Source organism: Myiozetetes cayanensis, unplaced genomic scaffold (genome assembly GCF_022539395.1).
Source record: "Myiozetetes cayanensis isolate MyiCay16 unplaced genomic scaffold, myiCay2020 scf3, whole genome shotgun sequence".
Classification (NCBI taxonomy): domain Eukaryota; kingdom Metazoa; phylum Chordata; class Aves; order Passeriformes; family Tyrannidae; genus Myiozetetes; species Myiozetetes cayanensis.
Genome location: NW_026087521.1, coordinates 69,858,549 through 69,886,238, shown reverse-complemented (window position 1 = coordinate 69,886,238; position 27,690 = coordinate 69,858,549). Strand labels below are relative to the sequence as shown.

General features: G+C 46.2%; 3 protein-coding genes across 7 annotated transcripts in view; 2 read left to right on the top strand and 1 right to left on the bottom strand.

Annotated features, from left to right (window-relative positions):
- ABCC9 (ATP binding cassette subfamily C member 9) overlaps window positions 1-3,738 on the bottom strand; it is a 71,179-nt gene extending 67,441 nt beyond the window's left edge. For 3 of the 5 annotated variants that reach the window (XM_050324315.1, XM_050324314.1, XM_050324312.1), the window contains exons 1-2: window positions 3,392-3,737; window positions 895-1,121 (exon numbers count right to left, since the gene is read on the bottom strand). The gene's annotated coding sequence lies outside the window, so the exon portion shown is untranslated. Of the gene's footprint in view, window positions 1-894; window positions 1,122-3,391 lie in introns of all 5 variants that reach the window. The other 2 variants (XM_050324316.1, XM_050324313.1) reach the window with 1 other exon arrangement.
- A 6,444-nt stretch (window positions 3,739-10,182) lies between these two features.
- TMEM52B (transmembrane protein 52B) lies at window positions 10,183-13,876 on the top strand. Its single transcript, XM_050324852.1, has 5 exons — window positions 10,183-10,239; window positions 10,499-10,542; window positions 11,201-11,239; window positions 12,158-12,324; window positions 12,756-13,876. The coding sequence occupies exons 1-5, from the start codon at window positions 10,183-10,185 to the stop codon at window positions 13,004-13,006; spliced, it is 558 nt and encodes a 185-aa protein (XP_050180809.1). The 3' UTR covers window positions 13,007-13,876.
- A 4,229-nt stretch (window positions 13,877-18,105) lies between these two features.
- On the top strand, window positions 18,106-26,557 carry GABARAPL1 (GABA type A receptor associated protein like 1). Its single transcript, XM_050324332.1, has 4 exons — window positions 18,106-18,273; window positions 21,609-21,687; window positions 22,723-22,841; window positions 23,851-26,557. The coding sequence occupies exons 1-4, from the start codon at window positions 18,184-18,186 to the stop codon at window positions 23,914-23,916; spliced, it is 354 nt and encodes a 117-aa protein (XP_050180289.1). The 5' UTR covers window positions 18,106-18,183; the 3' UTR covers window positions 23,917-26,557.
- Window positions 26,558-27,690: the final 1,133 nt, after the last annotated feature.

Genomic DNA, 27,690 nt, shown 5'->3' with positions numbered 1-27,690 from the left:
GTTGAAACCTTCTAGTTTGTCCTTCTTACCCTCCTAAAAGCACTGGACCTAACGCAGCCTGCGTGATCTACAGTCCATGCATCGCTTGCAAAGAGTTCTGGCAAAACGCGCTGCCCTCTCTAAAACCTGCTTTTATAAAAAAATGATCCTACACAAAACCCCATTTCCTTTTTATTCCTCTTTAAGCTGTGACCACCCATTCTAGACAGACCCCTCTTCCTCGCTGAGCACTGTCCCAGTTACCCTGGGCCCTGCAGTGATGAATTACCTCTGGTGCCTGTCAGCATTCGCATCGCTCGCTGCCGTAAACCAGCAGCCTGATCCAAACGTTGCTGAAGTCAATGCAAAGAATCTCATTGACTTCGGGAGGATTTTTTGGATCAGGCTCCGAACACAGCGAAAATCACAGCAGCAGCGGTGCTAAACGGGCTGTTGGCACTGCAAGGCATCTCACACAAACATCTGCAGTGGCCTCACGGGTCTAACACATCGCTTTCTTTTCTCTTTTTTTTGGTTAAGTTTCTCCACACAATGCCATTCCCAACACCAGCGTGCTACCCTGCCCTGCTGCTCTAAAACCCTCCACTTCACATGCCAAGACAGGACAGTTTAAAAAAAAAAAAAAAAAAAAACACAAACATAACCCTGTGAACAGCAGCAAAAAAAAAAAAAAAAAAAATCAGCAGGAGGAGACAGTAAAGACTGAGAACGCCTGCGAATGAAAAAGGAAAAGGGAAAAGAGATTGGAGTTGTAATCCCAGGAAAGAACGAGGAGCAGCCCTGTCCCAGAGATATAAAGGGAAGGAGGAGGAGGTGGTTAGTGGGAGATAATGGGGGAGGGTCATCGCATGCCCCGGTTGGTTGCTGAGTGTTAGAAGGAACTCTGCCGCTTACCTTTGGCAACACAAACCCCAAATACCAACCCAAACTGTCACTCGGCTCTGCTATGTGATCAATATCATCCCGATGGCAGGATTTTCCTCCACTTAGTGAAGCTGCTCCGAGCCCCGGAGTGGAGTATTTTTAGGCTGGTGATGGGAAGATCAGCTGCTGCCTCCTATCGAGTTTCCAAAGTGCACAAACTCTTCTTGTCTTTCTCAGGCGCTGAAGGGGGCAGGAAACTGGGAAGAGACAGGCAAGCAAAAAGCACCGATTTTTCGCCTCCTGAAGCTGCAGTCCCCTGGGATTTCTTCTGCTTGCTTTTATTTTCATTTTCCCCCCTCTCTGGAGCAGTAGGATTCCAAGAGGCTGCATTGCAGCACATGGACTATTAGCAGATGGCTACTCTGAAGTAACTGATTTAGCCAAGGTAGTCTAACAGGGTAGTCTAACTTCTGGTAGGCTTGCAGAGACTCAGCTTGGGATTTCTTTTGAATTAGGCTTGGATAATTGGAATTTAACAACACAATTTTGCATGTCTTCCACCACATTGAGCAAAAAAAGCCCACTCAGATATTTTACTTATGTTACTTACTTACCTAAATCCTGTACCTAAATCCCTTACCTAAATCCCCTCCAGCCTCTTCTGCTTAAAAGACTTTCTGATCCCACTTTCTGATCACACTGATCTGCCTCTTTCGAAGCAGCTTTTTTAAAACTTGAAATGAAATTCCAATGAAATGAAATTCATTTGTTTGCTCCCACCAAGAACACGGTTTTCAATACAACAGCCCCTTTTTCACATGGGATATTTTTTCAGCTGAAAAACACATTGTGGATGTTCATCTAGTGAAAAAGAAGTCCTGAGAGAGCCTCTGTGCAGTCAGTTGGTTTGTTTGCTCATTTTATTTCAGTGCCATCAAAGATGGACGAAGATTCATGTTTTTTCCATCATGACTCGAGCCCTAAAACTCAAGGGCACAAACTGCAAAGGTCTGGGGCTTGTGGTGCCTCACAGGACACAGAGCAGCTCTTGGAATCACAGAATATCCTAGGTTGGAAGGGATCACAAGGATCATCAAGTCCAACTCCTTGGACTTGTCGTTAGGTACTAGAGCTGGAGGCCCTTGGGACAGAATTTTTAAACCTTGCAGGATCCAGGGGTTGCATCCAGATCGCTAAAGAGTAAAGGATTTGCAATGGATTGAGGGGAAAGGTGTTTCCCTGCCATGAGAGGGGTTACAGTGAGCTCTGGGGTGAGGATGGGGCTGGATGGCTGAGGCCAAACACTGCAGAGCATCGAAATCTTGGCAAGCCCAGATTGCTCCTTTCTCTCTGATGTTTCTTACCTGGCTGTTGTAGGGATGAGAAATCAGAAACCTCAGATCTAGAGAAAATGAGCATCTTTTGTTATCTCCCTTTTATTTGAAGCATCAACACAGCATTACACTGAGCAGCTGAGACAGTCCTCAACAGTCCTTCACAGGGCTCGAAATCTTTTATTGCATTTACTTTTCCCCCCCTTTCTTTTATTTGTTTCCTTTTCCATGCATTAAAGTTCAATGCTTTAGGGGAAAAATGGTTGTTGATTGAAAGTTTCTAAGTTCTGCTATGTATCTATGTCTTGTTAAACAAGATTTAATTAAAAAGAAATCTTTAAACCACCTAATCATCCTCTGAAATAGCGTGGTCATGTGATATTTTTGAAAATACATATAATGAGTAATATTTATGGTCACAATTTTCTTTACCAAAACATGAAAATTTTGCTTATTTCTGTCTATTAAACTTCATGATTTAATTCAGTTCTGACATTTCCACAAAATTGTCTAAACAGGAAGGGGAGGAAAAAAAAAAAAAAAAAAAAAGAAGGCAAAGTGAATGTGGAATCAACCAGCACGTTTCATTTTGCTGCTTTTAAATGAAGCACTTTCATTCCTCCACATGACAAGCTAAAATGTTTTGAAATGCTTTTTTTTTTTTTTTAAGAGGATTAAGAAAAATGAAAAGCTCTTGAATGCCAGGACACTCTCAGCTCTGATCTGAAAGGATATTTTGCATCAGGGCTTTTTGATTTGCCGGGGATGGGGGGAGGGAAGCGGGGGAAGGTTGGGGGCAGGGGGATGGTAATTACGGGAATTCGAAATGTTTTAGGGTATGTTTGGACCTTTAAGTGAGCGGAAACCACCACAGGCCGATCCTCAGGTACAACACGTCACCAGTTTTCCCACGTCAGACTCCAGAAGAGACGAAAATTCCGCTACCGACCGACATCTCCCCGAGCCGGAGAGGGAAGGGATGCGGGGAGGGATGTGGGGAGGATGCGCCGAGGGATCGGGGCAGGGACGCCAGGAGGATCCTCAGGGATGCGGGAAGGAATGGTGGGAGGGATGCAGGGAGGGATGCGAGGAGGGATGCAGAGGAGGATGAGGAGAGGGATGCGGGGAAGGAGGAGGCAGGGAAGGATGCTCCACCCCTCCGCCTCCCCTGCCCGTCCCCGCGGGGCACTCACCGGCGGCCGGGGGGTCCCTCCGTGGGCTGGTGACCCCGGAGAAAGGGGAATATGTGACCATGGCGGATGGGCAGCGTAAAGGCAGAAGCCGCTTCACCTGATGGCCCCGGGGAGGGAGGGGGGATGCAAAAAAAATCCTTAGCTGATCTCGATGGAAACGCCGAATTTTGGCTCCGGGAAATCCACACAGATTTCCACGCTGTGGTGGGTTTCCCAGCAAGCCTGGCCGGCCAATCCCAAGGGAACCAAAACGGTGAAGGAGCAGCGTCAGTGGGAAAAGGTTTTCATAAATTCGGATTTTCACAAATTCCTCACCAATGTGAGGAAAATGACCCGAGAGCTGCTGCAGGCTGGGTCAATCTGCCACAGGTGCTGGCTGAGCCCTCTCCACCTGGATCGTCCTGGTTTGTTTAACCCACTAACCAGGAGGGGAAAGGCGGCTGCACTCTGGGCACTGTTCACCCAGCAGGCTTGCTCTGCCATTTTCCACACCGTGGACCAATTCAGGTCTCCCTCTGTGTGTTCCTTGTGGCACTCCAAGACAAGCAATGAAGGCACTGGATCGTAATGAGCTCCCACTTATCATCCAAACTCAGGTGGCTGCTTGCAGGCCCCCAGGCTTTCCCATTTCTTAGGGGAAGAGTTGAAATCGCCATCACTTCGCAGGTGATTTTGTTTGAACTGTGGATACTAAAGCAGCTATTTCAGAGAAAACATGGATATTGTGCTGAGAAAGTGGAGACAAATTCCTTGACTTATATAATTTACACCAGGGCTTTATGCTAACATAGCAATATAAACAAACATTCAGAGTAAATTATGTAAGTTATATGGACTGTCGAGTCTTTATTTTATTTCTAAATTTGTCACAGCGACAGAAGCCCCACAGAGCTGTGTCAGTTCTCGTGCCATCATATAAAAAGATCAGACTGACACAGCTGCAAGATTAATTTTACTTACACTTACAACCCTACATAAAAAAGGAAGCTTTGCTATATTTGTTTTAATCTCACATTGCTCACTGTACCTAAAAAAATAATAGAGGATCTACCAAGAAAATGTTTAATGAAGTAGCAAAGACTTAATTTTCTATTTTTTAATTTTTTAAATTTTTTTAATGTAATGGAAAATGCAGCCTGGTCTTTGAATAACTTCCCTGTCCCTTTTAAATATTTACTGTGATTAAGAGTGGAGGGGGAAAGCAGCAGAATCTCGGTATTATTTGAAATATTTTCCACAGCTTCCTTAAAAGTGGTTACTCCTGGTTTCTATGGGGAAAAGTGTTGTGGAAAATATATACAGCAAAATTTCAACAGAGCAACCTGAGCAGCTCTGAGGACTCTATATGGAGAACGACGAGAAAACCCCAGACCTCAGAGTTCATCACTATAAAAGGTGAACAAAGCCACAGGACTGGAGCAGGGATTTACAAACCTTCTGACCCTTGAGGGACAACTGCACATCAGGGGCCCCACAGTTTGCCTTGGTAGCTCCTAATCTTGGCCAAACCCATGTGCAAAGTCAGATCCTGCACAAAACAGAACTTTTCAGACCTCCTCTTTTGTTTGTTTTGTTTGACAAACATCGTTTTATTAAAAAAAAAAATTAATTAAAAATCAGCCCCATTGGCAACCAAATACATATGGTTTGGATTGCACTCTCTTTTTTCTGATTCAAAAACCCTACAAAACCTGAGAGCTGTTCTTTTAATCTTTGAGGGCGTTTCAAGGCTGTCAAGAATCAAGGCTGTAAGATCTCCACGTCCTCCAAGAGCAGAGGAGTTGCATCCTAAATATCATCATATAAACTTTTGTATCACGATTTAAATTCTACCAAACCCACAAGTCCACTCATGTTATAGATTACAATGAAACTGTGGATTTTTTTTTATGTGTGTGTTTGTCTGTGTGGGAGAAACTGAAAAAAAGGTTGTCTTTTTGTTGTGCTATATTGAATTCGTGTCCTGTAGGCTACCACTGGACAATTCAGACTATTATTGTGTGTTGCCCAGAAAATCATCATTATTTCTAAGCCAGCAAACCCACCAGTCAGATTTTAAACCCTCTCCAACCAAGACAGAACCAAACTAGGCTTAGGTTAATTTTCTCCCATTCCACTCAACCAGGGACCTACATTTCTTAGTGCCATTTGCAGATTTTGGCTTTTAGACACACAGTAGCCAGAAATAAAGAATTTAGGTGTCTAATTTCAGTGTGAATGCCTGGAAGGGGAGTTAGATACTAAACACAGAACTCGCCTCACCCAGGATTAAATAGCAGACATTTGATTTCTTATGTCTCTGCTTGTTGGCCAGACTCCCTATATGGCCTTTGGAGAGAAAAATACATTTTCAGGGGATTGTTCTTTTCATCCTAAACTGGATATATAATATAGTGGGAACTAATTCCCCCCTGGGTATGACTCTCTCACCCCGTGGAGAACGAGAGTGTCTATCTGGTTTTTTTAGGCTTAAGTAATTCACACATGTAGAATTATGGAAGTGAACTCCAGCTGCTCCACATGCATTTTCCATGTTTGGAAATGAACCTAAATCACTGGAGCACGTCTAAAAATTTTATGTGTCTCTTTTTATTTTCTCTGAGGTATGACAATACATTTTCAGCCTATTTTTGCTTGTACCTACGTTATTGTGTACAGCGAGAGAATACATTAACAGGGCAATAATGATGACAAGTGCCTTGTGGAAACCACTCCCACCGTTTTTACTAGACCTGCAGAACCCACACAGTCCTTCTCCCACACCCCTTACCACCTCTGATTGTAATTCCAGAAGTTGTCACACTTGGGCCCTGCTGGGGAAAACATAAAAAACTGGAAAAACAAATCATCAAAACTATAAGAAACCTCTTTTATGTGAGAATATTAAATTCATTTGCCTGTAGTGACCAACCCTGAAATCTGACATCTGCTGTGTACAAATGCAGCCTGTTTGTTTGTTTGTTTGTTTTTATTGTCCCAGTTAGAGGAATAGTAGGGGAAGCTCAGAACTAAGTGGATGTGATCAAACTGTGTGTTCTACCCCCTTCATGTCACGTTTGGTGGACTGTACTGGAAGTTGAGTGAGCTTGACTGGGAATAAATGACAAAAACAGCCCTTTGTGACTGGCCCGGTGTGTCCTTGGCATGAATTGCCTCAGGAGCAGGAATTTCAAAGACTCAAAAGGGAATACTGGGAGAGCTGCTGTGGAGACAGAGGAAATCAGAGAGCTGAATACCTTCCCTGGTCTCTCAGAGGACCCTTCTGCTGTGGGACTGCTGAAGAACCCTTGGGAAGGAAATCACCCTGCCCCAGTGTTGGGGTTAGAGGTGGTTGGGTGCACAGGGAGGGGTAAATGGCCAGCAACAGCTTCCTCTCTTGGCTCCTTTTCTGAGGGGATAAATCCCTGGACATCTTCAATTCTTGGAGACTGGATACAAATTGTGGAGCTGGGCTCCTGTAAATTATGGCAGTACATCGATTTTGGCAAGGCAATAGCCTCTCCCACCTCCATCCCAGCCCACCTCTGGCTGTGCAGGTGGTGATCTGCTGCAGGGAGGGGAAAAGACAGCCAGGGTTTCCTATCCTGCGTGGGATCCCTTTGCGTGGCAGCAGCCAAATTTTGCAGGCTGCATCCAAATTTTGGAGATGGGCTCCTGAATGAGGATAACACCACCTCTCCTCGGGAAGGAAAGCACCCAGACCCACTGTTGGTGGTGCAGATGATAAAACACCAGGGAGAGGTAAAGGCTCCAGGGGCTGGGATGCGATTCAAGGAGTGGGAGCTCAACGTGGATCTTTCTCGGCTGGCACTGAGAATTTTTTTTGCTGGAAATTGCATTTCGGCAGCTCCACCAGATGGCGCGGCGAGCTTCCAAAAAAAGAAATTAAATGTACCTCCGAAACTTGACTCCAAAATTAAAGCGATTTCTCCCACACCTCTCCTTTACCTCCACGGGGCGCCACCGACACTAGGGGTGGGTTCTTTACTTCCCCAGGAAAGGTGCTGTTATCCTCTTTCTGGAGCCAACATCCAAGGCTGGAAAACCACCTCCAAAACCGAATATATCTGGGGATTGCTCCCTCAGGAAAGGTGCTGTGGCAGAACGCTGTTGGCAAGGCTTTGATGATGCTGGTTTTGAAGGAAGGGGAAAAGCTTTGTGTCACATTAAACAAGTTGTGCTTGCTCTTTTCCTCCTATCCACAGCAATTACACTGCAATCCAGAGCTGCAGTTCCCACTTTTAGGAAAAAAAAAAAAAAACAAACACAGCCTGGAAACCTATATAAGAGAAAGATGGAAAGATATAATAAAAAATTACTTTCTAGGTGGTCACATCCATGAGGACACGGACTCACCTGAGGAGACAGACCTGGGTAGAAACAGAAGGCACACCTCATTTCCCTCCCTGCCGTGTTGAAAGATAAGCTCTCATCACAGCTTGTTGATTTGCCATAATTTTTAAGGATTTCTTTCCCCCTTCCAAGCACAGCTGATTTCCTAATTTCTTGCAGCATATTTGAAAAATTTGCTTGCAGTTCGTTCCTCATCACATTGAGCTTTCCTCAATTGCATCCTGGTGTCCTTTGTGTAGAAAGAAAAAGAATTGAAAAAGCATAATCAGTGTTTCAGTAAGAGTGAATCATGATATGCTTTTGGAGAGGTCACTGTTTCACGTCACACTATTGTTTTTTCTTTGAAAATTTTTTTTATCACTTTATCTGTTGTTTCTCCTATTGGATCCTACCAGAATTTGAAATTATCAGTTAAAATTAAGTGATAATCTACTGAATTATCACACTGACAATAAAAAGCCCTGGAATAAATTACACTTCTTCTCTACATAGAACCCCACCAGTTTCAAAAGCCATACATACAGGAAAGGCTATTTTACAGTTCTGCTGGGTCTTCCACAATACACAAAAGAATTTAGGAGAAAGAGGCAAAAAGAATATTGGCCAAATCCCATAGAAATATAAAGCAAATAAGTCATGTTTCTTTCTTTCTTACTTCTCCATTGGGACCCAGAAACCTTTTTCCAGTAGGCTGGGATGGATGGATGCAAGGATAGACAGATAAACTAATGCTAAGGCATGTTTATACTGCACCACTAACTTTTATGATTAGAGAATGGTAAATTGTTTTTAGCCTGCCTTGGGAGCTTTCATTATGTCCATGAATCCATTGGTTCTGCTCTGCAACTCTAAAATCATCGACTCTAAAATGCAGGCTAATGATTCACCAGTTTAATGTGAATGGACTGCAGTTCCAACACGGGGCAACAAGTTTCCCTCGTTGCTCCCCTGCCTTTAACCAACATTTATGCACCAGTCCCAGGTGGTTTCCAAGCACAAACAGTAACACATTACAGCAGAGCATTTCTTTTTTTCCTGTCTCAGCTATTCCAAAGAGAAAGATTAGGTGAACACGATCATGTGCATGTAATAATAGCCCTCTGAATGGCCATGAGCACTAACAGAGATCTTAAGCAGTTCTACAAGACAGAGAAAATTAATGGGTCGTTGAATGGAACCTACTAATATAATCAGCTGCAGGACAAACAGTATCCAGGATAGGAGGATCAGCGTGCATTCCCTGTGATGGAAGGTGTTTAGGGGGGCTTGGATGGCCATGCAGGAATTTTGGGAGAGGGACCTGTGAGTGAAAACTCTCAGCTGCAGGACTGACATAGCAGGAGGTTACCAGGTAAGAGGGATGGTGGCAGAGCCTTAAAATGGGAGGTAGAAGAGGTGCTGAATATATATTTATTATATGTATTCATATATATATACACACACATATACAGATCTACACATATACCTGTAACTACATATATATATATATTTATATAATGCTATATATATCTTTATTATATTGCAAATTCTTTCCCTTCAGAGTCAACAGATTGGATCCACAGAGGCAGGACAATGTGAGTGCCAGGACAGAAAAGGTACTGGAGGAGAGAAAGGAGTCTGAACTCCATTTAAGAAAGGTCAATAACACGACCTTCAACCCACTCCCCTGAGGGTAGGGGCGGGGAGAGAAATAATTGGGAATGAACAAACTCGGAGACCCTTTCTGCTCCTAAAAGGGAAGGGTCAGGTCTGCAGAGATCTCACGATGCCCTTCACTGAACTAGTTCACCATCTAAAGCCAGAACTTGTAGCTACTGCTCTTCTCCTGATCTGACTGGAGGGTTTTAGAAATCCCTTCAAAAGAGGGAGAGGAACAGGCCAACAAAAAGAGACAGGCAGAAACGATCAGGAATTGCCAGTGACAAAGAGAAAGCAAAAACCTGAAGGGCAGAGGACAGAAAGTGGTAAGAGTAGGAAGAAGAGACTGGATTCAACACACAGCACGGAACCTGCTCCTTCTCCTGGTGAGGATGAACTGAAACTGGGAAGGACAAGAAGACTTTGAGCAGCCTGAGACACCAAGAGGCCACAGAATCACCTCACGGACATGCACAGCTCAGACATGATCTGCTTTTTTTTAGGGTGTTCCTTATGGGTAAGTCACAGCTCACGTTCCTCTGTGTGGGGTCTCCGCTCTGGAGTGACCTTGGAAAGATGGAGGAGCATTAGCACAAAAAATTTCCCTGAGATTTGAAAGGACTGGATTTATAAAAGGTACAGGCATGGAAGATAATACTTGGTGCTATTCCAGGGAGGGTAACACAGAGGTCAGGGCACCTGAAAGAAGGAGAAAGGTAAGAATGCTGGAAGGGACAGAGCAGAATTCATGTCAGTGAATTATATGAAGCAGGGTATTTAAAGGTTCTTAACACTGGAGCATGGAGAAGGATCAGCAGCTTGTGGTGGAGAAAGGAAAAGTCGTGGTGAGGATGAAGGTAAGAAAGGGTTTATGCTGGGAACAGCACTAAACAGGATTTTACTGACTACAGGAAGTTAAGATATGAAACAATGCAGTTGATATCACAGTAACTTCAAACCTCCAGCAGAATACAGGATGGGAACAATGGAAGAGACATAACAGGAAGTCCTTCCCGTAGGAGATTCAGGCTGGGAATGGTCCAGGTATCAGAGATAAAAGGTGCAAAGGCCAAAGATTTAATTCACTGAGCTTTTTTTTTGTTTTGCCCTTTTTAGTTCTCCCAAGTGAGAGGTGAGGAAGGCTGCCTCAACACTGAATTGTAAGTATTTGTCAAAATTGCTCTCTTTTTTTGGAGAAAAGAATGAAGGACAAAGGCAGTAAGTGGGCATGAGTGTTATGACTTCAGGGTTGACATTCTCCAGAAAAGCTTATTTATTGTGAGTATTAAAAACTCATGTTAAATTACCATGGTTTTGAATGTGGAGTGTATTAATTGCTATTTTTATTGATCAACATACTGATCATGTGGTAACCTTGCTGCTGCCTATTTTCAAAACTGCAATAGTTAAGAGCTCTTTGGTGTAATTTCAATATTTCAGTGGTTTGAAATATACTGCTTTGGTGAATATCACCATCAGTGATGTCCTCTGTAAGAATGACAGAATAATTATATACTGACAAAAAAAAAAAGACAAAACAAAGGTGAATGCAGGTCTCTAAGGTCTGCAAGTGGAATTGGGCAGGCATAAATATCAAGAGACAAAGCCAAACAGAAGGGAAACTCACCTGACAGGGAGACTGATGAGGTTGGACAACTGTGCCCACCCCAAAACGCAGTGAGTTTCTCATCACTGTGCCACTTGGGAGCTGGACTTTAAGGGAGGAGCAGGAGGGGAGATGGGAGAAGGTGCCACAGGGATCTTCCCATTTATTTGGTGTTCTGTGGGTAACTGTTTTTTGTACCTTCTTCTCTTCAGCTGTGCAGGCACAGAGTGGGACCGTTTGTGGTACATCTGGTAAGATCACATACTTTAAATATCTGCATGTCTAGACAGTTCCAGCAGCAAAGAGTGGGATTAAATGTGCAAGTGTGATGCCACCCCCCACTTCTCCTTGGGGTGCTCCAATGCTCTACAGTAGGCAGGCAACTCCTTAGCTACCTCATCATCTTTAACAAACGTTGACTTACCAGCCTCCTTTTTTATTCCACATATTAATCTAGTGTATGAACAACATTAATAAAGCATTCATGGTAAGTCTATTTACTTACTAATTCTCACCAGGATGAGATTTAAAAGGATGGTAGTTGTTGAACATCTAGAAAGCTGCATTAATACATATAATATATAATATATATTTATCATTAATAATTAATAATAATATATTCTTATTATATTTGTATTTCTTAAAGAGAGAGAGAGAGCACAGCCAGAAGACTGTGAGATCCAATTTTTCCTCTCTGCTTGTCACTCATGACCAGTCCAGTTTTGGTCCCCTAGCACAGAAGAGATGCTGGCAAACTGAAACAAGTCCACTGGAGAGCCAGTAATAAGGACCAGGTTTCTTCAGCCTGGAGGAGGCTAAAAGTGCAACCTATTTTAGTTTTCCACTACCTAAGGGGGATCTTGAGACGAGACATGGAGACTTCTCAGAGGTGCTCAGCAGAAGCACCTGAGGTGGCTGGCCAAGCTGCATACAGGAAAATTTGGATTAGACAGAAGGAAAAATGCTTCCCCTGAGGATGGTGCAGCACTTGAACAGGTGCCTGGGAGGGATGAGGGATCTGTATCCCTGGGGAATGTCCAAACTCTGTCGGAGAAGGCTGCAGATGTTTAGCTTTGAGGTCCAGGCACGCTTTAGGCAGCGAGAGACGTTATGAGGTGTCCTGCAAACAAAACCTTCCTGTCCTGATTCTGTGTCCCCTTCCTTTCCAGGTTGGTGGTGGTGATTGGTGGGCTCCTGCTCCTGTGTGGCCTGGTTTCTGTCTGCGTGAGGTGCTGTTTTCAGTGCCATCAGGCAGGGGACGAGTCGGGGCCTCAGCCCTACGAGGTCACCGTCATTGCTTTCGACCACGACAGCACCCTCCAGAGCACCATCACCTGTGAGTTGGCTTTGATGGGTGCTGGGGGCTTCAACACACCACCACGGGAGGGGCTGCATTCTGAAAAGCCCAGATTGTGCCACCCTGAGGCTGACAGAGGGAAGTTCATAGCAGGATGGGGGGAAATCAGCACCTGCACATCCTACAAATTCAGGTGCTCGCTCCTCGTAGCAAATGCAGCCAGACGGTGAATCAGACACGTTTGGGTGGAATTAGGGCAGCTACAGGTCTCAATGGCATTTCAGGAGAGAGTAATTGTGGGATGTTATCGATGGCGTTTCACACACACTCCTTTTAGGGAAGGCTGAAGGGGCAGGAGAAGGAAAACGCTCCAGCTGTAGGGAGAGAAAAGCCTGTGCCCTGCAGACACGCTCCCTAATCACATGATGCTTTCAGGACGAGGCAAACTGCTCTGGTCTCCTCCCTTGCAGCTCTCCACTCCGTGTTTGGGCCTGCTGCCAGGAGGATATTAGCAGTGGCACACTCCCACAACGCTGCCCAGGGAGCGCCGCCCCTCTCGGCGTCGGACACCCCGCCGGTGTACGAAGAAGCCCTGCACATGAGCAGGTTCACGGTGGCCAGGGCGGGCCAGAAAGTGCCAGACCTGGATCCCGTGCCGGAGGAAAAGCTGCAGGCACCTGCTGAGGCCAAGGATGCCCAGCCAGCCCTCCCAGGACATTAGTGCCTGGTTTTAATTAATGGCAAATAATACAGAACAGTTAAATGCAGGGACTAATTCATGTGGGCAGGGTTGGGAATCTCCGACTGACTTCCTTAGTTTAATGAGAAAGGGGGCGGAAATTAGCTAAAATTCCAAATATTTTCAGATCTAGCGTAGTTTGACGCCTCTTTCTGACACCTCCTTGAGATGGTTGGCCATTGGCATTCTCCAAGTCCATTTATTACAGGCACACAACACCAGTAGCAGAGCTGGCACAAACAAGCTGGCAGCAGGATCAAGGTGCTGAGCCATCTTGCAGGGTGATGGCAGATGCGGTCTCATTCCTCCTGCCTCAACCCTGGGTTTCCTCAGGGTGGCAGAGAGGATTTCAAAACAGACAAAAACTAAACCAACCAAACAAAACCCAAACCAAACAAAAAAAAAGACCCGTGAGAAGGTCTATTAAGGCCCAGTAATAACACCAAACTTCTGGAAACGGCCAAACATCTCTAGTCATTTTTAAAACAAACAATCTGCATGTAAACAACGGAGAGGATATATACAGAATGTGCCCTAAATGTCCTCCAGGATACACAGAATGAAGACAGTCTGGTTCTGAATAGGATATATAGCAATTCTGAAGTAGTAGTCTCAAGCTCTTATATTTGAATTAAAAAATATTATATTAGGTGCCAACAGATCAAACAAGGGGAGGAGCAGGAACACTGCCCCTGAAATAAAGCTCAATCATCTTTTCATTGCATTCATATTGTATCATTTATTAATTCCTACTGTTGCTGTCAAAACCAGATCAATTTAAGTAAGACCACTTAAAACATTTAAGCCATTTCCCAGACAGAATAATTTGAGAGTCTCTCCTGATCGATACAAATGTGCTGAACCACCCAGAAATATTGACCAAACTGGATGAACATGGATATGGACCATCTGTAAAATGTTTTCCTGGGTTAGGCAGTCAGAAGAAGGTGAGTGTTGAATTATATCAGTGTTGTCTCTACCCTAGGTTCAGCACCTGAAAACATTAAAGCAGAAGGACATCAAATATCAAATGATAAGCAGTTAATTGGTGTAGATGGCAATGTTGATATGAATGCCCAGGTCACAGATATGACATCTTTCTGAAAGACCTGCATGGCCCTTCTCACTGAAGTACCCAAATTCTCACTGTCCCTGATATGCTGGTCTTCTTTCCTGTGAAATACAGAAAATATGGTTATTTTGTAGATAAGGAGAACAAGGACAATGTTGGACAAGGTCCCACATAATTTTAGGAACCTAACTGCTGTTGAGATCAGCCACAGAAAATTTTAGAGAAGGTTGGTAAGATTACTTCGGGGATAGAATAAAGCTGAACTGAACAACCCAAACATCTTCGATAACGTCCCAGATCTTGCCCATTTTGTGTGTAAGGGTCTTGATTTCTGAGCTTATAAACTTTTTCCTGAATTGTGTTGGTCGTTGCCCAGCTGTATCATTAGTGAGGGATAAAGTGGAATGGAAAAAGCAGAGAAGTGACATATAAGTTTATGTCCCTTCTGCTGTCCAGCATTCTTGAATCATAGAATTACAGAATGGTTTCAGTTAGAGGGGACCTTAAAGACTGAGTTCCAACCCCCTGCCATGGGCAGGGATGCCTCCCACCAGACCAGGTTGCTCAGAGCCCCGTCCAACCTGGCCTTGAAATAATAATAATAATAATAACAATAACAGCAACTGTTTGTGGAACATCTCGTCGAGTGACCCACTTTATCAGCTGCTCTCTGAAGTCCTGTTCGGCCACGACGTGTCCCCCAGGCTGCAGAACATTTCCTGGAAGCCTCTTGTTTACTCCCCAGTGAAATCCCGAAGCGAGCAGAGACATCTGAGATCTGCTGAACACGCGTCAAGTACCACCAAGCCCCGAAACTTCCTGGAAAGTTCTTGGCAGTCGTTTTCCAGGGGGAACGGACTGTTCCTACTCCACCTCCTGCCTGTGAAGCCCGAGCTGTGCAGGCGTTTAACACATGATGGCAGCCCTGCTCCACAGGGCAGCAATCCTGCCTGGCAACACGGGGAATGCTCAATTTTATACGGTTTACCATAATAATTACACGGCTTTTTTTTTTCCCCCCCTAATGTGTGCAAGGATAAGGGAAGGTTTAAAATTATTAGTTTTCCTCTCCTCTACTATCTCAAATATTTTAATTTCTATGAGATTTTTTTTTTCTCTTCTGTGAATTTTTCTAGTTGTCTTTAAATCACAGAATGTTCTGAGTTGGAAGGGACCCACATGGAGCATTGAGTCCCACTCTTAACTGAATGGTCCCTTTGGGGATTTTGGTGGTGTTCTGCATCGTGTTCTAACAAACTGAGCTCCCTCCTTTCTCAGTTTTCAGGGGAAAAGTCACAGGTCAATTGTACCCAGACCTGCTGATTTCCATGTCTAACTCTCCAATTCCTTCCCATCTGCTCACATCCTTCTTTGCTTGTCTCAGTCCTAGTTTTTAGGTGCTATGCTGGTACCCTCAAGGGTTTTTTTACTGGCAAGACATCTGAAGTATTTCAGGTGGCAATAATGACAGATATAACTTCACTTGCTCAGGGACTGGTTCCCACTAAACTGACCTCAGGTGAGCCCATAAGACCCAATGAAACACCAGATTAGAACAAATGAACAAAAAGCAGAAGCAGACTGCTCTATTTAAACAACATGAAAGGTTGTGTAAGAAAGCAAAGAGCAGGCCCAGGTGACTGGAGGCACTTGGCTCTTGCTGGCAGATCTGTTACAATTCGAAGTTCTCTCCTCTGAAATAATCCCAAAATGAGGACAGAGTCAATAAAGATCACATGTATTTTGTGAAAAAGCAGGATTTTGCTGTCATTTGCTGCTTTTCATCACAAGGTATGTTCCTTAATCTCCTCGTGACACCATTTTTATGCATTTAAGCCACTTTGAGCTGAGGCTGGGCCATGCAACAAGTTTGGGAGGAATGAGCGGCTTTTTATGGTGAAAAATAAGAAAGTGTAGAAAAATGGAGCAGTGAGGCAGCACAGACAACACAGAGTCCTTTTCAGGAGGAAAGGAAAACATGCACACAATTAGACATTGTTTGGTGGCAGTGACTAATCCTGTGCCCTCATCCAAGACCAACGTGCCCAGACTGGCTCTGAGGTCACCAGACCAGTCGTGAGGGGTACTGGGAGAGGCACCAGGCAAGGATGGACATCAGGCAGAACAGATTCACAAGTGCTTCCAGGTGCACCACGTGCAGTTGAATCCCCATTCGGAGTACAAAGTAGATGTTTCTTGACAAGAGAGGCTTTGAAATGCTGACTCCACAACTTTTAAGGCCTTAAAAAAAGATAAAGTCATCCTGTGGAGGCACAGAGGAAGGTATCCCATAGGAGGTACTAATGGAAGAAACATCCAAGGGAGTCCAGACTTACAAGTAGCTGAGCAGTGTTGTTGAGAAGGAATGCTGTGTGGTACAGCCCAGACTGCAAACCCTGCCCCCCAAGGTTCTGTGCAAATATTTTTATCTCCTGCTTCCATGGCTACGGCACTGGCAGCGCTTGGGAAATCCCTTTCAGAACGTCCCTCTGTGTGAGCTGCAGGCACAGCAGCACAGGACGTGCTCAGAGCTCTTCTGACGCTCTGGGTTCAGGAAAACTATATTGTTTTGGTAGCCTGTGGGCCGTGCCAACCCCGTTTCCAGTTCCTCCCTCTGGCACACGGATCCATAACATGGGGTTTGTCACATGCCCGGGGGATGACACTTGAATAACTCCGAGTCAGATGTTCAGCTGTTTGCCACTGCTCCTGCGTGTGTCACCTTCCTGCCTGCTGTTTTGCCAGTGACGCCGTTGTTATTATTGAAGCCGGAGGAGAGAGCTGGGAACTCGGTGCCTGGTGAAGAGGAAGTGGGGAAGAGGGAAGGGCGAGTCCCGTGGCTGCACGTCCAGGGCTGCGTCATCAGGGGCAGGAAGACAACAGCGAGGTTTGCGAATCCCACCTCACGTGGGATTCACTGGGAGAAGTCACCCAGCAATCCACTCACAGGCCTTGTCCTTCCATCGGGACAGGGAAGAACCCCCAAGCTTCTCCCTGGTTCGTCACCAGCAATTCAAACCGAGCAAGGCTCAGCTGCCTCGTGTGCAGCCCTGGGGATGGAAACAGCCATTTACGGGACAAAGGGAGCGTGGGGTCAGTCTGTTAAAATTGCCAGGACATGTTGGTGGCCTGGGTGAAACAGGCTGGAAAAGTTCCCTCTTTTGCCCTTGAGGACAAACCTACACCATCACCACAGACCTCGAACACACTTGGCTGTGCTGCCAGCAGTTAGGAAGCAAGGAGGCCAAACACAGGAATCACGGAAAGGTGCAATGCCACAAAACCAGAATTTTCCACGGGTCAGAACCCCGGGACTCCTTCTGTCTTAGGCTGTTCCCTACTGGACTGCACAAAACCAGCACCTTCTGATGGATCCTCTGACACCACCCGGCAACTGTGGGGAAATGTCCATCTGTCCTGGGACAGACAGACACGGGCAGTGGGGACACCTCCCTGTGACATCACAGAAGTAAAGGAGGAACCCTCCATGACGTCATAGTGTCAAAAGAGGACCTCCCTGTGACGTCACAGATGCAGTGGGGCACCTCCCCATGACGTCACAGTGGCAAAGGGGACCTCCTCGTGACATCACGGAGGCAAAAGGGGCACCATCCCTGTGACATCACAGCACTGCGCGGCACAGCGGGGACCCTCCTTGTGACGTCACACTGGCAGAGGGGGACCTCCCTGGTGACGTCACAGCGCTCAGCCGAGCAGCAGGGCGCCTCCCCGTGATGTCACAGAGGGCAAGGGAGACCTCCTCCTGACATCACAGTGGCAAAGGGGGGGGCCTCTCTGTGACGTCGCAGCAGCAGAGGGAACATCTCCGTGACGTCAAGGCGGCAAAGCGGGACCTCCCTCGTGACGTCACAGCTCCGAGCGGCACAGGCCGGCCGCAGCGGGGGGGGATCCTCCCCGTGACGTCACGACGACACTGCCCCTCCCCATGACGTCACGGCGGCACCGCCCCTCCCCGTGACGTCGCGGTGGCACTGCCCCTCCCCGTGACGTCAGAGGGAGGGCGGGGCAGGGTCGGGGCAGGGACGGAGCCGCCGCAGCGCTCGGAGCGGAGGCGCAGCCCGGCACCATGAAGTTCCAGTACAAGGAGGACCACCCGTTCGAGTACAGGAAAAAGGAGGGGGAGAAGATCCGCAAGAAGTACCCGGACAGAGTCCCCGTGAGTTCGCGATGGCTCCCGCCTTTGCTCTCCCCGGCCGGGCTGGGTTCGGTGATGCTGCGGGAAGGCGCTGTCGATGCTCTGATCCCAACCCCCGGCTGCCCTTCTTCCCCCGCCGGGGCAGCCAGCTCTGTGCTGGGGGAAAAGGGGGGGTAGGGTGTCACACACCTTTTTTTTGGGGGGAGGGGGATCCGCAATAACTCGGCAGGGAAGGCACTGCCCGTCTCTGTCTGCGTGGTGTCGGCCAGCTTATCCTGGTCTGGAAAAATGGAGGAGAACAATGGCTGGGGTTAATCCATCGCAGAAAACATCATCGTCTGTGTCCGTGTCGTCTCCTTTTCCCCTGTATTTTTGTTCTACTGCCTCCTGGCTTGTCTTCTCAGTATATTCCTGGTTTGTTTTCTTTTCCTTTGCACTGAGCAAAAAAATGATAACCTCTCGATCTTTTTGCTCCCCAGTGGACAAAATGTCCCTCAGAATGCAAGGTCATCCAGTTTAAACTTTGCTTCCTCATTCCCCCTTGCCGTGCCTGTGGAAAACTTCTGCCTTTATAATTATTAACAGTAATTGAGGGGGGGGGAGTGTGAAGAAATGACAAATCCAATTAATCGTGTTTGGTGTTTTGTGTTTTTGTTTTTGGTTTTTTTTCTTTTTAATAAACGTTTTGCAAATGTCTTTTTTTTCCATCCCCACTGGAGAAGTCTGCCCTAGATTTACTGCATGCCAAAAAAAAATTGGAGTCCCCTGTAAAACTAAGGACGAGGGGGAACAGCTACTAAACCCCACGTTTTCCCTGCAGTCTAACAGCATTTTTTTTTTTTTTTATCTTGGGAGTGACCCTCAACTGGGCTTGAAACAAGATTTGGGAAGTCAGTATCTGGGTGCACTTGTTTTTGGGATGCCTGCCGTGGCACAGCAGGCTGGAGTGGATCAGCAGTGAGGTGTGTGTGGCTCGGTGTCTCACGGTGAGGACCTGCAGAGGTCTGAAGCGAGGCAGGCTGTAAACTGAGGATTAACATGGCAGGTTGTGCCGTGAGAAACGTGTCTGGAAGAGCTCTGGAAGAGCCCAGGACCAGGCCCGGTATGGCAAGAGGTAAAGGAGGTCAAGATAAGGGGACATCATCAGACCTCTATTAAGAAAACCAGGACCGAAATAACGAGGTGTGCCGCAGTTGAGGATAAATGGAAATGCTGCATGGCAAGGCCCAGATGGGAGCTGTTAAGGGTTGGCTGTAATCAGAGCTGCACAGGAAGCAAATAGATACAGCAGCCTGTTCTTCCCTTGCAGCTCTGCCCTTCCTGACAGCAGGATCCTTGTGGATGTCACCGGCTTGGCTGTCCACGCTGCAGTGCCCCGACACATCTCAGCTCTCTGCCGAGATTTCACTGCTGGCACGGCCCTGCCTTGCCACAGCCACCACTCAGCCACAGCAGAGGCACAGATAATCTGCATCTGCCCTCTGGATTATCTTTGTAGGGGTTTTTCTGTGTGTGTGAAGGGTTTAGTGCTTCAGAAGAGATAACCTGCGTTATCAGGGCATGCTGACTGCAGTCTGGGGGCACCTCCATTCCTTCCCTGCCTCTTTGCAGGAGGGAGATCTCTCTCAAGCTCAGTGGTAATCTGAGTTAAATCTTCCCTAAATCTTCCCTAGGGCCTCAGGAGCCCCAGCAACACTCTCACCTCTTCCTCACAGGCATGACTTCGTTTTCCTTTATCATCTGATGGCCAGGCCACCCTGAGTCAGGGCAGTCACAGCCAGCAGTTCTGCTTGCCAGTAGCTTTTTTTATTTGGGGCTAAATAGTAAAGGTTTCTCTCCACTGCAGTTTGTTGTGTTAGATACTGCCTGGCTGGATGTGCTGGTAAAAAAGAAAAAAAAAGTGTTCAAAATGTTCCTGTTGAGTGAGATTGTGGAAGAACTGTCATTCCTTCGAGGCATTTACCGACTGCATCTTGTACAGAAATCTGTGTCCTGTACCACAAACTGCCTGAAAGAGCTGGAATGCCTTGTTCTAATTTAGGTACTTGGAATCCTTGAAGTAGCAGAGACAACTGTGTTTCTATTTTAAAATCAAACTGGGAAATTTCAGGGGGTTTGGCTGTGTGGGCCACACTCAAATGGAGCACAGGGAAGAGATGTCCAGGCTGGGATTCCTAAGAACCCTTAGGAAGTCAGTCCCACAGTGTGTCAGGTGGAGTATTTACAATTACAGGGTCTAACAGAATTAAAAAAGGTGAGGGGGTTCATAAAATCCAGCTTTAAGATTTAGTTTGGATGGTCAAAATGGCTTCTGCAGAGCAGAACAGCAAACCACAGAGATGGAATCGTGAACTCTGACCAGTTTAAAAATACAAATCACACACAAAAAAGTAAAAACCTGCAATTTTTTTCTGCACAAGCCCAGTAGTTCCAAGTGGAAGGAAGTCAGGTCACTTTGGGATACTTCTCACTTCTGAGGTAAACATTTGCCTAGCTCTGCTAACAAAAATTAACTTGTAGCAGAAGGTCTCTTGGTCTGTTTGACCTTAAAGCTGTTGAGCTGCATTTTTTCCTATATTGTAATCACTTTAGGGTTTAATGAAGAGTAGTATTTTGTGTCAAAGGTCTCTGTGGGTCCAGTTGTCCACGTGGTAGGGTGGTTTTAATTATTAGATATTTATATAAATAAGGAATAGCTAGCTATATGAAGTGTGGGTAATATCCATATTAATATCCACAATAATATCCATTTACAGGATATGAATATCAGAGCAGAAGATAACTAATGAGGAACTGGAGATTTTTAAAATAAATTCCCCAGTGAGCTGTAGCTGGTCTTTAGTTCTTCATTCTAGAGCACTTGGTATTGGTGAAAGTGGAAATTAGGATGTGGGACTACTGGGAGTAGGGCTGATTTTGTGCAAGGCAGTTTGGAACTGTAACCTGGAAAGTTTAACTTACTTGTGATACTTCTTGTGTTCATGTATTGGCCTCCTGACAGCTGCTTCATACAAAATTAACCTGAATTGGGAACATCAAGGTGCCCTGATTGGTTTTTTTTTTTCCTCAGCCATTATGGTTTATTTTTGTGTCTGTACTGGACTCCTTTTTCACTCACTGTGCTTACTGCTGCAGTCCTGGGTCCCAGGATAGTTACTGTTAGTGATTTTAAGTCATCTTCTCACCTGTCTGTTCTTTAATGTTGAGTGTTTGTTATAGATTAAATAAATAGCTAAAAGGCCTCGGTAGCACCATCAAAAGATAATATCCACCGATGCTTTTTGGACCATTTTGTTTTATGATATTCATGTTTGTTTTCTTGCTTTCTCTCACTCTCTCTCTCTCTCTTTCTCCAGGTAATTGTGGAAAAAGCACCAAAAGCCAGAGTACCTGACCTAGACAAAAGGAAGTATCTCGTGCCTTCTGACCTCACAGGTAACAATGTTTACCTCCTTTCTTCCTGATTTTCAGTGAGAAGGCTTCAGGAGTGCTTTTTTATTCTTATTTATGATCAGCACAAAAAAACCCATCCAGACAGGCTCAGCATCTTATCATTTACCCCACTTCACCTGCTGCCCTGGTTGTATTTCTGTACCTTCCAGCCTGGATTAGAATGTGGAGAATTCCCTGAGGTGTCCCAGTGCCTTGGCTGCCGTGGCTGTGTCACAGCTGAGTTCTGACCGTGACTGAATTGTGTATCATGGGCAGCAGCATAATCATCAGTCAGTGATGACCAGGGTTGCCAGAGGCTGTGTTCTTGTTGCAGGAAGAGACAAGTTCTTGAAATAGTCCCGTCCTTTTCCACCCCTGTGGTTGGAGTCATAGCTGCAAAGTTCCTTTTCCGAATGGTCACGGTGATTCTGTGTGTGATTACATTTGTTTGCACTGAAGAACATGAATGAGTTAAAAGAACAGCATTTTATTTGTTTTTTTTGCAGCGTGGAATGGACTGTGAAATGCTTTCTTGTGCAACACAGTTCAAGTAAATAGCAAGGAATTTTTTTTTTTCCAGGAGTGGTATGACCATTTGCTCCAAGGCTAAATTCCCTAAGGTGTCTTTGAGCTGTGGGATTTAAAGGTTAAGCTAGTTAAGGGTCTTCCCACCAATCTCCTCAGTAGAGCATTTTGTACCACAGTGTGGAGTGTGGATTTAGAGAGTACGTGGCATGAGGTGTGTACCTGAGAACCTGCCAGCTCCCAGTGGATTGCCTGCTGATGTGGTTACAGTCATGAAGTTACTGCTTGCTCTCTCTGCTTTTTTTTTTGCCCTGCAAAGTTCATTTTCCCCTACACCATGTGCCTTCCATGACCCAAAGAAAACAGCCGTGGTTAGGGTTAAAACACAAACACAACAACAAAACAAAAAAAAACCAAAACCCCAACAAACAAACAGAAACCCACCAAAATAAACAAACAAAAACCCCAACCCACATTCTTTCTGCATCTAAGGCCTTCTCTGTTCCTCCTCAGTTGGTCAATTCTACTTCTTAATCCGAAAGAGGATCCACCTGAGGCCAGAAGATGCCCTGTTCTTCTTTGTCAATAATACCATCCCTCCCACCAGTGCTACCATGGGCCAACTCTACGAGGTAAGCAACGTGTTGGTGCTGCTGTTTTGACAAAGTGTGGAAATAAACCACTTTATGTTTCACAGGAAGGATTGTGTCTGGGGCAGGGAGGGGGCAGAACAGAGGCCCTGGCTTTCCTGTTTGTGCAAAGGAGATTTCCTTTCGGCCACTAAAAGGACACAATATCACTGGGCAGCCAGCTGTCTATAAATAGGTCCTTAAGGAACACTTATTCTTTGGTCAGAATTAGTTTTTCATTGCTTATGCTGTTTAAGTGAGGATTGTGTGGGATGCTGTGAACGTTGCTGCCCACCATTTCTGCTGAGCACTGTTATTTGATCAGCCTTAAAGGCATATTCAGTGCCCATCAGAGGAATGTCCCTAAGTTATACAGCCAGTATGTCATGGGTGGTTTGCAGCCTGCATTGATTTCTCCTTGATCTCTCCTTCTGCTCTGTTAGTGTGTTTTATTAAAAGAGCTGCAGTGTGGAGCTGTGAGCCTTGTCTGACCTGTCACCCTCTGGCAATCACTGGACTCTTCATCAGCGTGTGGGGTGATGAAGATAATAAAAGATAACACAGGCAGGGATTTTTCCAAGTCGGAACACGTAGGAGGAAGCTGTCTGACTGTCCAGAACTGAGACTGACAGGCTTTTTGTGTCAGTATAATCACTGAACATCTCAGCTCTGCTGCCCGCATGTAAAACAGGACTCAGAAACGCAGCCACATGTCAGAGTGTTCCAAAAAATTAAAAATACCATCTAGAGGTGACTTTTTGACTTGTTTAAAGCCTACCAAGGTTCTCTTCTTGATGTGGCTCTTCAAGAAAATTCACTGTGGCCAGATATGTGTCGTGCCTGTGCTTGGAAGGAGAGCTGTGGCCAGAGAGAGCGAGTTGGAACGTGAACAGGGAGAAACAGTGAGGAGAGGTGGTTCCCTCTGGTTACAGTGACCTCTGGGTTGGGCTTTTTCACCTGTGGTGAGTCCCAGGGCTCTGGTTTGTTACTGTGTCCCTCTGCCCCCTTGCAGGATAACCACGAGGAGGACTATTTTCTGTACGTGGCCTACAGCGACGAGAGCGTCTATGGCAAGTGAGCAGCAGCCCCTCAGGCCTGCAGGGTGGATGGACTGATGGAGTGGATTGGCATGGGGAGGGGGTTGTTGGAGAGGCAGGAGGAGGATGCATGAGAAGAGGGGAAGAGAACTGGAAGTGAACCACCGTGCACACTGTCATCGACTCCACGCATTAATTATAACCATTATTTTTTTAAACCGAGGGGAGGGAGGGGAGGGGACGGTGGACTGGAAGAACTAACAAGGGGTTCCACGCTGAGGGATGGGGAGGCTCCACTGTTCACAGCTCTTCTCTTGCCACAGCTGTAAGTAGTTAGCTCGTGCTGGAGGCTGCTGGACCAGGCAGTGTGGGGAAGCTCCAGGAGAGTGACTGGGCAGGATGGCCATTCCCATGTAACCCTTTCACTGGATGAAGAAGGCATGCCATGTATTGTGCACTGACCCTGTCGTGTCTCCACACTGCTGTGAGCATTCAGTGAGCTGTGAAATACTTCAGTGTGCTCTCACAAGGCTGTCCTGTGCTGACAGTCCTCACTCCAGCTGCTGCCTGTGAGTTGTTCCAAGGGTATTGTGTTTCCCATCGCTTCCATCAGTATTAGAAGGGCTGACTCTGTCCACTGGTATTAGAAGGGCTAACTCTGAGGACTGGGGACTCCTCAGCTGTGAGATATGAAGGTTGGGGAAAGGAAGGAAGGATTTGTTAAGGTTTTTTTTTTCCCCTTTGTTGCTTTAACTGCAACTGCTGGACAGAAAAATCAAGAGACGGCCCTTTTGTTCTTTTCAGTGAAGTCAACTGATAAACTGGTAAGCACAGGGCTAGGAAGGACCTCAAGAGAAGGACCAGCCCCCCACCAGCTCTGAGACAGGACTGAGTACACCAAACATGTCCACTGTGGCTGCTCATCACACTTGTTCTTAGTGAACCTCCCTGAGGAAGACCCTGGAGGCTGCTGAGGTTGACTCTTCAGTTCCTAGCTGGCCTACAAGCCAGATTGCTTTTCCTGGTAACCCAACTTTAGTCTCCCTTGCTGTGCATTAAGACAGCTTAACTACTAGTGGTCTTGCTGTTGGTGAACACAGAAAATCATCTCTCAGTGTTGTCCTTGTACTGGTCTTCTGCAGATTTGAGGAATGGCAGAAGTCCTGTGGGTTTAGCCTTCCCTTCCACGCCTCGTCCCTGTACAGCCCTTGCACCACATGCACAAGTGGAAGAATTCAGTCACTGCCACGTGTGTTTTGCCGGCTTTTTGTGATTGGCTAACAGTGCCACTCTTTGCCACAACAGAGGTTCTTTTTAGACTTGAAGGGGAATAGATTATCTGTAGATTTTTTTTTTTTTAATTATTTTATTTTAAACCAGTGTTGTTCTTAGAAAGGTGCCAGATGGGTGATGTCCTGTGCAAGCCTTATGCTGTCATGCCAAAGCAGTTTTCTTCCCAGTGGCACAAACAGCAGATTTTCCCATAACTGCCATAACTCTGAGGAAAGAATGGGTTTTGGAGAGTGAGCTGACTTTCAGGAAAATCCTGGGGTCTCCTCTAAAAATCAGAGAACTAGACCTGACTTACTGTAAACATTCCTACATTTAAGAGAGGGACCAAGAGGGAGGAAAGGGCAAGAAGGATGAAGAACACAGGCAGATTCCAAAATAAGTGGAAGGTGTTTACTCTGTTGTTAATAAAGTTAGATCCCAGTTCCCTGTGTTCCTCATGAATGAGAAATCAAGATGAGTGCTCCTCTGATTGTGGGAAACAGGAAATCAGGTTTCAGCCTTCTCTGAGCGTTGTCATGCAGAGGGACAGGAGGCAGAAGAGCTCAAGGGTGTGTCAGGCAGAGCTGTGTGAAGGTCAGGGAAGGCAGTGCAGAGGGGCAGGAGGGTTTACTCCCTGTGGGGAATGGAAAGTAGCAGAAGAGTGGGAGAGAAGGGAGGAACCACAGAGGATGTATAGACAGGCTGGTCATAACGGGCAGACAGAAAATGAGGGAGCAGAGGATGAAATGGGGGGGGGATCATATCCCCAGTGTTACAGCCTGAACTTCAGGTGTGCCGTTCCCATCCATCTGGAATAAATGTGTTTGGATGAGTTTGTACCTACTGCCAACTTGGGTAACTTCAGTTTTCTGCTTGCACTGCTCAGTCCTCTCTTTTAGACCCGCTCTCCTTCAGCTACCAGGCTCTCCTCACATCCTTTGGGTGCAAATCCATATCAGTCTCATGTTTTAGGAAGCTCTGAACGTTCTCAAGCAGAGAACAGACCCAGGGGGGGCTTTCCAGGGTGAAAGACAGGAGACAGGCAGCTGGTGTGCATCTCTCTGCTGCTGTCCCACTTGTCCATGCGTGGGCTGCCAAGCACGCTCAGGGGAGAAAGGGTTGGCATCTGGGGTGCTTGGTTTTGTGTTCAGACCTCCCCTCCCGCTGCTGGGTTTATAAATGACACGTGGGACTAATCACAGCTGTTTGTTACATGTAGAGTTTACAGTTTAGTTCTTTTTAACAGTTCTTTTAACTGGATTGTGGCATTTACTTCTGTTTTTGTGCTAGTCCGGTATTGTACGAGGTAATGATGGTAATTTTTTTGTGTTGGTTAGCTGCAGGTTCTTGTAAAATAAAGTTCAGACTAGAGCTTAATCAACCTATCAATAAAGATGCATTTGAAAATCACAGATTGGTCCAAAATGGGTGACTGGCATTTCTTTCTGACATGGGCTTATTAATAAAGGGACAGCTTTGCCAGAACTTTAATTGCTACTTTTTTTTTTGCTACTTTTGCTACTACTTTTTCCCACCACCCTGGATTTACTCAGTCCTGTCTACCAGGATACTTATCTCCCTTTTTTGGTGATGCTGTCACATACACACCTAGCTCTGTATTGCCACGCCACCAGTAGGAACTTTAATTAGACCTGGATGATGTGAGAAGGTTTTAAGGTGGATAATGGATGCACTGAGGCATTTTCTGACATTTTAAGACCCTGAACAGTCCTCTCCAGCTGATGGGGCCTCAAGGGCATCACCAGCCCTGACTGTACATACCAGGCCCCAAAAGAGGGGAGGGTGTCACCATGGCCCAGGACTGTGGGCATCTGTGCTGGCATTGCCCATTTCAGCCCCCTCAGGGCTGATTTTGGCCTGCAGCCTGCAGTGGTGATAAATCAGGCTGCTTTCCCTGGCAGATATTGGTGGGGGGAGAAGGAAGGAGCCCTGCTGGGAGCTGGCAGCGCCAGTGGGTGTTGCTGGCTCAGCGCCGTCACTCGGAGTCGGGAGCTACCGAAGAGTTGCCATCACTGAGAGGCACAGACACAAAATGCGCAGGCAAAGCATTCACATTTACCCATTTACTGCGTGTGATTTGCCTGGTCCAAAGATGAAACATCATCCTGTGCTCAAAGGCTGCTTCGTTTCTAGCTGTAACCTTTGCTCTGTGGGTGGTGAAGCGAGGCCTGGGGGAAATGATGGGCTCAGCTGGTTTAGGAAGGCTGAGTAATTAATGCTCTGCCTTGGTCACTGTCACTGCACATGGGATCCTTTCTCCAGTCATCCTGATGATTTGCTTTATTCTTTATTCGCCTCCTCCTAGCTTAGAGTATCCCAGGTAATGGAGATGGAGATGCTGCTGCATGAGGAGAGATCCTTCTGTCACCTCTGAGGGAGAAGGTGGCTGGACATCAAAGGGCATGGAAATCCTGGGATACTCCTCTGAGCTGTGGGATGAATAAAGACTGGACAGCAGACGAACCAGATCAGTTTTTCCTTCATCTCATAAGCCAGTCCCTTCAACCTTAATGCAGTTCTAG